The 12504-nt window shown below is 34.9% G+C and overlaps 1 protein-coding gene across 1 annotated transcript in view; it reads right to left on the reverse strand.

Annotated features, from left to right (window-relative positions):
* Positions 1-222: 222 nt before the first annotated feature.
* XG (Xg glycoprotein (Xg blood group)) overlaps positions 223-12504 on the reverse strand; it is a 54072-nt gene continuing 41790 nt past the window's right edge. Inside the window, exons 9-11 of the mRNA XM_044666990.1 lie at positions 12409-12444; positions 10754-10870; positions 223-1202 (exon numbers count right to left, since the gene is read on the reverse strand). Of these exons, the coding sequence (XP_044522925.1) occupies positions 1186-1202; positions 10754-10870; positions 12409-12444 (170 nt within the window). The 3' untranslated portion in view covers positions 223-1185. The remainder of the gene's footprint in view (positions 1203-10753; positions 10871-12408; positions 12445-12504) is intronic.

Here is a 12504-nt window from a genome sequence, read left to right on the forward strand (position 1 = left end):
ACCAAAAAGTAGTCTTCTTACCATTTTTTTAATATTTCTCAGCTAACCTACCATAAATAATTAAGCACCTCTTTAGTATTCCCTTGGACTTTGGTGCCATATAGATGTAATCAATTAGTCATTCAATCAAAAACATCATTAAACACCACTGAAATATCAGGCACCATGCTGGGGTCTAAGGATACAAAATAAAAAGAGAAAGAAACAAGTCCTACTCCAAAAGAATGTTCATTCTTTTGTATTGGAAATCACACACTCAAATATAAACATTTCAACACAATCACAGGAGTTAAGCTTTTATATATACATGTGATGTTACAGAAGTGTCACAATGAAGGAAGTAGAATATTGATATGAATTAAATCCAAGTGCTGATGACAACAAATTAAAAATCCAGAATTACAATGACTCAAAAACCAGTCTATATTTCTTGTTTTTATTTAAAAAAGAAAATACCTTAGGAAGAAATGGAACAATAAAGCTTCAAAATTACTAACCCCAGGAATTTCATTTTTAGTATGTTGCATTTATAATCTTAATTTAATGATGTCATTTACTTTTCTCCTAATAACCATGCCCAAATAGTCACAGAAATATCAAATGTAGAGTATCTAACTTTTTCTATCAATGTTGGAAGTGAATCAATTTTGCTCATAAATAAGACCTATCATTGAAATTAAAAAAAAAACATCATTTGCTCTGATGACTTTCCACACAAAAATATTGTTGAAATGGGATGTTTTCTTTACCTTTTCATTGTTACCCATTGTATATGTGACAGGGAACTAAGTACATCTATAGTGGTCTCTCTAAAACTGTAGGCATTATGAAAAAAGTAATAGTTAAAACTTTTATATATTCTTATAAAAGATTTTCTAAGAAGTAAGAAGAGTCTAAATTCTCATTTCCACATTAAACATTATAGCCAATAGTTCAGTTTTCCTTTTTTTTTTTTTTTTGTAAAAAGCATCATTATACTACAGGATATATCATTGTATCTACATTATACAAAGAAGTTTGGAATCCTCATTTAGATGAACTAAATGTTTTAAAAGAATAAAATTCTTTTGGTAGATTGATGTGTTCCCATTACATTAAAAAATCCTTCTATATAACATACATGAGAAATGTCCATTCTGATCTTATTACAGTTCATGTAAAAGTCACTGCAGATTCCTTCCTCTTTCAGACAGTCTCTGGCTCTGAAAAGGAAGATGATAAGGAAAATGTCATTCTTTAGAATGCCCACTATATATATATATAATTTCCCTAGATTTTAGTAAAATAATTCTCAATGTTAAACTTGTAGGTAGATAGAAGTAATAGTGCAATTTAGGCAAATTTCGAGCTTATCGAATGACTATACTCCAAAGTAATCACTAGCATCAATATAAAGTAATCACTAGCATCAATTGAAGATCAATCAAAATAAAGCTAAAGCCTTTCTGTAATAATAAAATTTGTTTTTCATAAATTTATTTAGGAAATAAGTTAGGAGGGAGGTCTTTTGTGGAGTATCTGAAGGATCTATCCTTGGTTGATGGGATCATGGATGTAGGGCAGGAAAGAATTTCAGAATGAAACATCTTGTCCAACCTCTTTATTTTATGCATGAGGAACTGAGGCCCATAAGTTTAAGTGATATTTCCAAGGTCAAAAAGGTAATAAGTGACAAAGCCCAGATTAAATTTTAGGGTCTCTGAATATAAATCCAGAACATTTTCCAGTTATTTAACAACTTTCCCAATAACTTTGATAAAGATACAAATGTCATGTTTTTCAAAATTTTAAGTGGATGACAGATTGAGGATCTAGAAATATCAAAACATTCCTGAAGTCTGGGTTAATTTTAATAAGTATAAAATCAAAATATCAGAGAAGTTCAAAAAGTTAACATTATAGACATAAAATGGGGGAGTTTGGGATCGATGTGTCAGTTAATTTGAAAAAGAATTAAAACTTCTAATGGAATGTAAGTTCGATATGAGTCAACAATCCAATGTGGTTGCTCCAAAATTTAATCATATCTTAGAGAGCATATAAAAAGCAAAATGATCATAAAAGGAGAAGTAATGACTGTCCTGCACAGTACATCTGTAGTAATATAGCTAATTCTAGATGTCCCATTTAAGGACAATAAAAAGCTAGAGACTTTCCAGAGAAGGGTAACCAAGATGATGAGAGCCTTCAAAGCTTTGAAGGATATATATGAATATATATCACATATGTATGTATATGAAGGATATGAGGATCAGTTGAAATCATAATATGTTTAACATGGAGAAGGAGAAGAAAAGCCCTACTGGAGATGTATGTGATAACTGTCTTCAAGCTGTCCAAAGAAGCAATGTAGGTATTATATTTTAGTAGCCTTGGCAAAGTGTTTGAAGATTCAACGTATGGGTGATCTAAGATACTAGACATGTTTTGCTTGATGCCAGAGAGCAGAACTAGGAGCAACGTATACAATTTGCAGAGGGGGATAATTTAGACTTGAGGTAAGGAGAAACTGCCCTCCCCCCACAATAATCTATAAATTAGAGTCAATCAACAAGTGTATGCTTGTTTGAGCTTTGAGCTGCCTTGAGAAGTACTGGGGTCTGCTTTTTAATAACCAATAATAATAGCTAGCATCTATAGAATGCCTTAATTTTTGCAAAGTGGCTTACAAATATTTGATCCTCACAACCATTTTGATATGTAAATGCTGCTAATACTCTCACCTTGTAGATAAGGAAACTGAGGCAGATAGAGGCTGGATTACTTACCTAGAGTTATAGAAATGATAAGTAATGTGAGGCTAAATTTGAACTTAGATTTTCCTGATTCCAGGTTCTGTGCTCTATCCACTTTGCCATTTAGCTGTCTTACCAAGTCTTTCAGTAAAAATAGGTAACCATTTTTTGGGGATGATTTAGAGAAACTTCTTATAGAGGAAGAGGCTGGATTACATTTCTAAAGAGGGTTTCCATGTTGGGAGTTCCCTAAACTGATAAAATCACAGATCTGAATTCCCTTTCCCACAAAAGCACAAATCAAATCAAGTTAATGGGCAGATTTTTATATCTAATGGTGGGATTTTAGAAGTCTCAATCAATTGAAGATCAATCAAAATAAAGCTAAAGCCTTTCTGTAATAATAAAATTTGTTTTTCATAAATTTATTTAGGAAACTTGTCAAGAGGTCGAATTTTAGTGATGCAAAATTGCAATCTTGCTCAACTGCCAGCAGAGGGAGACCATCTTGCAATTTACAGGAGATTGAGGCCAAAACTGAAAATTTTCCATTTATGAATCCAAAATTTGACATCCAGTCACTGTTTCTTCTCTGAACACAATCCTTATGTTCTCACACAGAAAGAAAAAAAAATATAACATCCTAGGATGGAGCCTATATTTAAATTTTGAATTAATATCTCTGAGAGTAAGCACCACTTCTTCCTTTCTGATCTAAACTTTAGAGTTGTCTTTGTGGGTTTCAAATAAAATTAAATAGTGTAACAAGTGGATCTGGGAAATGTATAAAAACTACATTTCCCGTGATCCAACATGGTCCAACTGATTTCCGTTTCCGACGTCTTGACGCAGGGGAGAGCTTAAATCTCGTGGGTTAGGAGGGAGTGGCTCTCTTTTGCCAGCAAGCTCTTTTTTGGCGAGTAGGGCTTGGCTAGGAGGCAGTATGGAGGTGGCAGTTTTGAATGCTTACAAGCGCGTGGTCTAATGATTTTATCTATCAACATGGCTTTAATTAAAATACTAATTTATATATTTATACTAGCATCTATCATTTTTCATATTAACAAATATGGCAACCAGAAGTTTGGAAATAGAATTTTCAATTTTCTAGATAGCCTAAGAGGAAAAAGCCATGCGGCTCTGGGACCCAGAGTCTCAGAAGCGAATCTTCCAGATAGCCTAACGATAGCCATGCCTGCTTTTTGGCCATCTGGCTCAGCTCTTTTGAGCACTTTTTTAAAAAAGGAAAGTGACTTTCCTTGCCATGCTTTTGCTAAATGCAAGAGCACGTTTTTGCCTCCAGTGGGACTCAGCCGGCCAGTCCAGCCCAAGCCACCTTGGGAGGGAGGTCAGGCCAGCCAATTCGGGCTTTTGGCTTTAAACTAAAATGCCGGAGCCCAGCCAATGTGCTGCTGCTGCTGCTGCTGCTGCTGCTGCTGCTGCTGCTGATCCTGACCACTTCCAGCCTTCAACCCCGAGCCCCAGAACCTGAGATTTCCGGGAAGGAACCCAGACCTGCCGCCTTTGCTGAGATCGAGACCTCCAGAGACTGCTTCAGCTCTGACGCAAACCATTTGGGTATATTCCCCTTTCTCTCTACTTTCTTATAGGAGACATTCTAGCCTTCCACGTGTTTCTCTAAAGACCTAATTAGGCAACAACCCACACAGACTCTACACGTGGGTAGTTTTCCTGAGCTTTTCTCTAACCCCAAGCCCACGTGGACCTAGCATCTGAACCTCTCAGGCGCTTGGCCTATTCAAACTTTTGCGATTATTAAAAAAAACTGAATTTAGGGGAAGCCTATTCACCCCATACCTGCTCAGAACTTTGAACTGATAGCAAAGACTGGTGATAAAAAAGAAAAAAACAAACCCTTAAACTCAGCAGAACTCAATCAAAAGAACCTTAAATTGAAATCAGGGGTGAACTTTTAAAACCTCGGAACTGAATGAGCTTTAATTCTGTTTTAAAAAGGCTGTATCTTACTGTATATTGTTAATTAGTTTTGTAAATTAATCTTGCTTATATCGTTGATTTTCCTGTTGCACTGAATCATTTTACACTAATGAAGTTTCTGCTTATGATGTTATTATATTTCCTAATTTACTTAAAGCTTACTGTATGAGAAACAATGTGGTTATATGTATCACCTATGAACATCTTATAGAGCACATGTCTTTAAAATTTATTCTGTCTTGGTAATTGCAAAGAACCTTGAAAGTTTCCATGCTTTAAATATTACCTTGTAATTTTACAAGAGATCTTTTTTAACTTTTACTTTAAATCCTTAAGAATTGTTGTCTTAAAGGATAAAGCTTTTATATATTTTATTATAAGAGATATTATTGCCTTAAATGGGTAGAAGCATTCCTATCCAGGATTTTTTAAAAACAGGAAGCCAAGGAGCTCCTGTATATTCTTATCTGAGGATGATTATACCAGAAGGTTTCTTTTTTAAATATCACATTTTTCTATGGAAGCAATAACAGCATTTGCCAAGGGTTAAAAGTTGTAACAAGTATATGATTTTGAACATCACTGTTTATTGTTTTAAAATGTGCTACTGGAAATAATGGTACTCTATTTGAATGTGCATTGTGAATCTGCTTTTTGTAAGATCCATTTACACTCACAAAATGAAAATCTCATTTTTGGGTAACATAACCCTTCTAATTCTAAGCTATATATATATTTTTTTTGATTTTTAAAACATTTTTCTAATGAGCAATTGATTTTCCTTTTTTCTCATATTGTACTGGAAGTACATATATAATCATTATTTATCCTTTTTCTGATTCTACAGCAAATACCTGAGCCTATAGGACTGTGATTTAAATGCCTCTTTGATTCCAGAAGGGAATATGAAAGCCATTAATAGTGCTAAAGAAAGCACATGGTCAGAGACTTGACTGACTAAAATCTGCTTGGAAATAGCAGTTCTATGCCAATACTTTAGAGCTTGAAAAATTGGGGTTGAGTCCTGGAGTCCCAGTCTTTTCTAAAACTTTAGAGGACGTGGGTCCCCTCGACTTAGATTCCTAGAAAGCACCTAAGATTGGTTATTTATTTGGCTCATTTCCCTAAAAAGCTGATGATAAGTCAGATCAGAGAGACATTTTCCTTAAGTCCTGGCTCTGAATGGGTAATTGCACACTGCCGAATTCACTTTAATTAGACCTTCATTCAAAGGTCTAAGTTTATTTTCCCCAGATTTTTGCACATTTCATTCACAAGTTAATTTTTCTTCTTTTTTCTTGAATTCTATTCTTTGTATTTTGCCATCCTTACCTGACCTGAGATACCCTTTTTTAGAAAAAAGGTGTGTTTAAGAATTATCTCACGGGGATATCTATTAAGTTTTTTAAAATTCGATAATGTAAAAATATATGTATATTTATTTAACTCTTTTAGGAGTAATTTCACGGGGAATTATATAAAATCTTAGAAGAAAATGTATGTTTTGTAATCTATAATGTAAAGTTTAATTTCTTTTGAGAATAATTTCAGGATAAGGATCTTGCCATCTCCCCAGAATCCAGACGACGAACTTGTTTTGGTGAAGACACCATGAAGATGTCAGAGAAGCCTTCACTGTACCATGAAGACCAAAAATTGAACTTTGGGGTGCAGTTGATTGAACTATGGGGAGTTGAAATTGAGTTGTATGTATTGTTTTAAATTGTACACTGTTGTGCCAGTGGGGGACAGCCCCCCAAATTGGTTTTTTGTCAATGCGTCTAATTTTAACCATTTGTTCATCTATTTCTTTATCCCCAAATTCCTGAAAAATTTAGAAGTTGTCTATTTTTACAGGTCCAGCGAAGAAAAAAGGACTAACCTTTTTTTTTGCCGGACCTCACGGGGAATTGTAACAAGTGGATCTGGGAAATGTATAAAAACTACATTTCCCGTGANGGAGGCAGCACAGCAGGGAGCCTGGGAGGCAGAAGACCTGGGCTTTCAGAAGACCCTTATTTACCACTTACTATCATTCAATCAGTCAATAAACACTTATTAAGCTCCTATTATGTGTCAAGCAGCATGCCAAACATTGGTAATAAAAAGATTAATAAAATAAATAACATTTTATGTTATTTCATATTATTATACATTATAATATTTTATAAAATAAATAAAATAAAAAATAAAATACATTTTTAATTTAAAAAGATTGATAAAAAAATAAAAGAAAAGCAAGTCCCTACTCTCAAGGAGCTCACAAACTAATGAAGAAGCTAAAAAATGAACAATTCTGAATAAAGTATATAGACTAAATCAACAGATTTTATTATTAATGTTAATCATTCATATAGTATATATATGTATATATGTAGTAATATCTTATCATATAATATAATTAATAGAAGGAAGTCATTAAAATTAAGGGACATCTGGAAAGACTTCATATAAAAGATAAAGCTTTAGCTGGGATTTGAAGAAGGCCAGGGAAGCCCTCAGGCAGAAATAAGGAGAATTCTAGGCACAGGGGAAAAACAGTAAAAACAACCAGAACTGAGAGATGGAATATTTTTTGTGAGGCATAAAGGACGAAAGGGTCACTAAATCTCAGAGTACTGGAGAAAGGGTCTGGTAAAGTATAAGAAAACTTGAAAGATGATTGGGGAGCAAATTATAAAGGGCTTTGAACATCAGACATAGGATTTAATGTTTAATCCTGGAAGAAACAGGGAGCCCCTGGAATTTATTAAGTAGAGAGTTGTTTTTTGTCCTTTTTAAAACCTTTATCTTCCATCTTAGAGTCAATACTATGTATTGGTTCCAAGGCAAAGGAGCAGTAAGGGCTAGGCAATGGGGATTAAGTGACTTGCCCAGGGTCACACAGCTAAAAGAGTCTATGGAAAGATTTCAATCCAGGACCCCCATCTCTAGGCTAGACTTTCAATCCATTAGGCCACTTAGCTCCTCCTGGAGTAGAGGGGTTTTAGGAATCTCACTTTGGTAGCTAAGTTTTAGAGAGAGAGAGAACTTGAAAATTGAACTAGACACTTATGAGTTGCTTCCATCTTTAGAACCATGCTCTAGGCTAGATTGGAGTTTCAAAACAACTTGGTAGTAAAAAAATAATAATAATTTTATGGGTGAGGACATCTAAATTTAAAGATTCTACTCATCTTTCATTAAATTTCATGTTTATTTTATTTTTTTCTTTCAGTTCTGGGTCTAGTGACATAGTAAACCAGGAAATTCATTGCTAAGTTGATAACAAAGTGGTAAAATGACTCTTAAAGGTCATCCTGAGTCATAAAGAATTTGTGATCTACATCTCTGAAAACCAGATATTCTACAAGTGCTGAATTAATTCAGGAAGACCCGTGTTTCCTCCTTGTCTTTAATGCTCATCAAAGCATGTGCCACACAAGATAGCTGAGTAACCAAAGACAAGCCAACTGACCTTTTTTGGAATCAGTTTCTTAAAATGTAAAATTGGGATAATATCACCTACTACACTTTCCAGGGTTATTATGAGGAATAGATGAGATCATTTGGGGTAATTACTTGGCAGTTTTTAAAGTATTATTTAAATATTGCTGTTAGTATTATAAAGATGGAGAAATGAGATTCAGAAATAAAATGATAAAATTATGGGTAAGTATTTAGAAAATTCACAACAAAATAATTTTTTGTTGAAAACATTCAATTCAATTCAATTCTATAAATGTTTATTAAGTGCCTTCTATGTATTGGGCACTGTGCAAAGAGCTAGAGATACCAAAAGAAACAAAAGATAGTCCCTGCTCACATGGAGCTTGCAATCTAATGGGAGAGACAACTTGAGATAAATAGGAAATAATTTAAAGAAGAAAACACTGGAATTAAACAAGATTAATGCAGACTTCCTATAGAAGGTCAGAGTTTAGCTGTGTCATAAAGGAAGTCAGGAAGATTAGTAGTTGGAGCAGAAAAGAAAGAACATTCCAGACATGGGGGACAGACTGAGAAAATGCCCCAACTGAGAGGTGGTATTCATGGAACATCCAGAAGTATAATGCCACTGGAATTGAAGACTACATGTTGGGGATTAAGGTGTAAGAAAACTGGAAAGGTAGGAAAGGGATAGGTTATAAAGGGCTATAAATACCAAACAGAGCATTTTTTTAAATTTGTTCCTAGAGTCCATAGGAAGTCAGTGGGGTTTTCTGAGTCAGTGCATGGTGGGGCTGGGGATGGGACAGGAGAGGGGAGTGACATGCGCATACCTGCATTTCAGGAAAATTACTTTAGTGACTGAAAGGAGGATGGACTGGAATAAGAAGAAACTTGAGACAGGTAGACCTACCAGCAGGCTATTACAATAATCCAGGAGTGAGGTGATGAATTCCTGTACTAGAGTGGTGGCATTGTCAGAGGAATGAAGGGAGAATATTGGAGAGATGATGCAAAAGTGAAATTTGGATATAGCATGTGAAAGATACTGAGAAATTCATTATGACTTCTAGATTGTGAGCCTGAGGATGTAGGGAAATGGCTTTGCCCCATATAGTAATAGGGAAGGTAGGAGAAGGGTGGGAAATCATTTAGGAAGAAAAAGAGTGGGTTCTACTTTGGGCATATTGAGTTTATGATACCTATTATACATCCAATTTGAGATGTTTGAAAGACAACTGGAGATATGAGATTGGAGGTCAGGAGACACATTGAGGCAGGAGAAAAATATTTGAGAATCATCAGCATAAAAACAGTCATTCAATCCATGAGAAAGGAACTGATCACCAAGTGAAGCAGTAGAGAGGGAGAAGAAACAAGGACTCAAGGAAGAACCATAAGACATACTAATGGTTAAAGAGCATGATCTATAGAAGCATACAGCAAAAGAGACAAAGAAGGATTGGTCAGATAAGCAGGAAAAAAACCAGGAGAGAGTGCTATTTGAAAAACCAAGAGAGAAGAGAGTATCAAATTGGAGAGTAAGGTCAAAGAGAATAAAATTGAGAAAAGGCCAATGGATTTGGCAATTGGGAGATCATTAGTAACTTTGGAGAGGTCAGTTCTGGTAGAATAAAATTAGAAGCCAAACTAGAAAATGTTAATGAGAGAGTGAGAGAAAAGAATGTGGAGTTGTCTATTGTAGATAGTATTTTCTTTTTGTGGTTGTTTTAATTTTTTAAAAATATTTTATTTCCTCCCCCAATTGCATGTGAAAATAATTTTTAACATTTGTTCCTTTTCTTAAAAATTTTTTTTTGATTTCCAAATTCAGTCCTTCTCCTTTCCCGTCCCAGAGATAGTGAACAATCTGTTATAGATTTTACTTGTACAAATATGTAAAATATTTTTCCATATTAGTCATTTTGTGGAAAAGAGCTCAAACAAGCAAAAAAAGAAGAAGAATGAAAGAGAAATATGGTATGTTTTGGTCTGCATTCAGACTCTCAGTTCTTTCTCTGGAGATGGAGATTATTTTTCATCTTTCGGATTGGCAGACAAACTTTTTAAAGAATTTAGCTGCAAAATGCAAAAGAGAAAAGATGAAGATGAGCAGGAATCAAGTGAAGACTTTTTCTGGAAAGGGGAGACATGGACATGTTTTTAGATAGTACAAAAGGAACCAGTAGAAAGAGAGAGGTTGAGGAGTGAGTGGGTGGGATTCTCAAGATGTAATAATTCATTGGAGGAGACTGAATGGAACGCTATCATTTTTAAAAGTAGAAGGGTTAGCCTTGGTAAGGAGTAAGGCCACTTCATCATATGAAAGAGGGGTAAAGGAGGAGAGAGTGGCAAAAGGCACTTGAGTGATAAAAGATGAGGAAGATGAAAGCAAGGGAAGTTTATAGCAAATGATATCCATTTTTTCCTATAAAATATGAGGCAAGGTTCTCTACTGAGAGAGTTGGGGGAGAGATAGCAATGGAAGGTTTGAGGAAGGATTTGGAAGAGTCACTGTGGATAGTGGGCTAGTTAGTTGATTAGGAATGTATAGTAGGAATGCTTAGAAGCAGTGAGGTCTTACCTGAGGCTATGTAACCTAAATTATTAAAATCTAATTTGAAGCTCACCATTAGTTCCACAGCAGTTTCTCCTCCGGTTGTAAGCAAAATAGCTGGTCGCAGCTCCAACAAGTGACACCACAACCACAGAAACAATAGGAGAAACAATTTTAGCTATAGAATCCCCTGTGATAAAAAGAAAGACAATTTTGGTTTGTTTGTTTTTTTAACTTAACAAGATAGAAATTCTCTTGTTATTCATAAAGAACATATTCTAGCTACCCATGTGACACTAGAAAGAACAAACAAGAATTATTTTTAAAAACATAATGACAAAAATCGACTTTGAAATATGCAAAAGTCACTTATAAAAAAACTTGAGGGGATTAATAGGAAAATAATTTAGAACTTGGCTGTCCTGGAATAGCCTTTCTTTTTTCAAACCCTAAACTTCTTTCTCAGAATCAATGCTAAATATAGATTCCAAGGCAGAAAAACTGTAAGGGCTAGAAAATTGGGATTAATTGACTTGCCCAGAGTCACACATCTAGGAAGGATCTGAGGCCAGATTTGAACCCAGGACCCCTGCTTGGTTCTCTATCCACTGAGCCACCTAACTATTCCATGACATAACCTTTTAAAAGTTCTTTTACTGAAGATATTTTTTCTGTACTACAAGAGTTCAAAAAGGAACTCACCAGGGAATGTGGAGAATCAGGTAGGATCTTGGTCTAATAAATTTTCTTTTCTGACTCATTTGTAAAATGAGGAAAAAAGATCTCAAAGAATCCCCTGAGTTCTACATGCTACGGGATGATCTACTGTGTCTGTATTTAGGAAATGTGAGAGAGAGTTCATTTGTCCATAAGCATTAAGTGTCATTATATGCCAGGCACTTTAGTAGGTGCTAGGGATTTAAGGACAAAGAATGAAACAATCCTTACTTGCAAGGGATTTATATTCTAAGAAGGGAGACAAGTGTCTATAACACTATGTACAGTATAAATAAAAGTTAATAAATACATATATACATTGTTTTTGTTCAGTTATGTCTGATTGTTCATGACCTCAGGGATCACAGCTATCCCTGGGGTTTTCTTGGCAAGGATACAGGTTTCCTTTGCCATTTCCTTTTTCAGTGCATCCTTCAATCAGAGGTTAAGTGACTTGCCCAGAGTCACACATCTGGGAAGTGGTAATGAGCTATATAGCTCAGTAGTTTTGGAGGAAGGGAACTGGAAGTTGGACTGACTTTGTGTAGAAGGTCACTGTATTTTAAAGGAAGAGAGGAACTCTAAAATATGACAGAGGTAAGGAGGTAGTGTATTTCAGGCATGGGGATAAGGAATACTAAAGAAAAGAGAAAGGAAATGAAGTATTATTTGTGGGGAGCTTTCAAAATGCTTGATTGGCTGTAATAAAAGAGTGCTGGAAGAAGAGGTTAGAAAGGTAGGTTAGGGGGAAGGTTCTGTAAGGATTTAAAAGCTAAACAAACAAGTTTATATTTTATCCTCTAGACAACGGGAAGCTAATGGAATTAATCCTGTAGGTCATATTTGTACTTATGGAAAATTTCTTTGGCACCAGTGTATAGGATGTACTAGAGTGATAGGCAACATTTTCCTTTCATTATAGTGAATCTGCATTTCCATACCAACACTCTAGGAGAATTTCTTCCCCTTTTAAGGTACAAAACAACTGAATTAAGTAGTTTCTCCATTTACCATGTGTATTTCCGTAATTTGAATATCCTCCTCCACCTAGAAGGGGAAAAAAAAAATGTGACTACAAAACAACTCTTAGACAAAGAAATTAATTAC

Source organism: Gracilinanus agilis, chromosome 3 (assembly GCF_016433145.1).
Source record: "Gracilinanus agilis isolate LMUSP501 chromosome 3, AgileGrace, whole genome shotgun sequence".
In the NCBI taxonomy this organism is placed as follows: domain Eukaryota; kingdom Metazoa; phylum Chordata; class Mammalia; order Didelphimorphia; family Didelphidae; genus Gracilinanus; species Gracilinanus agilis.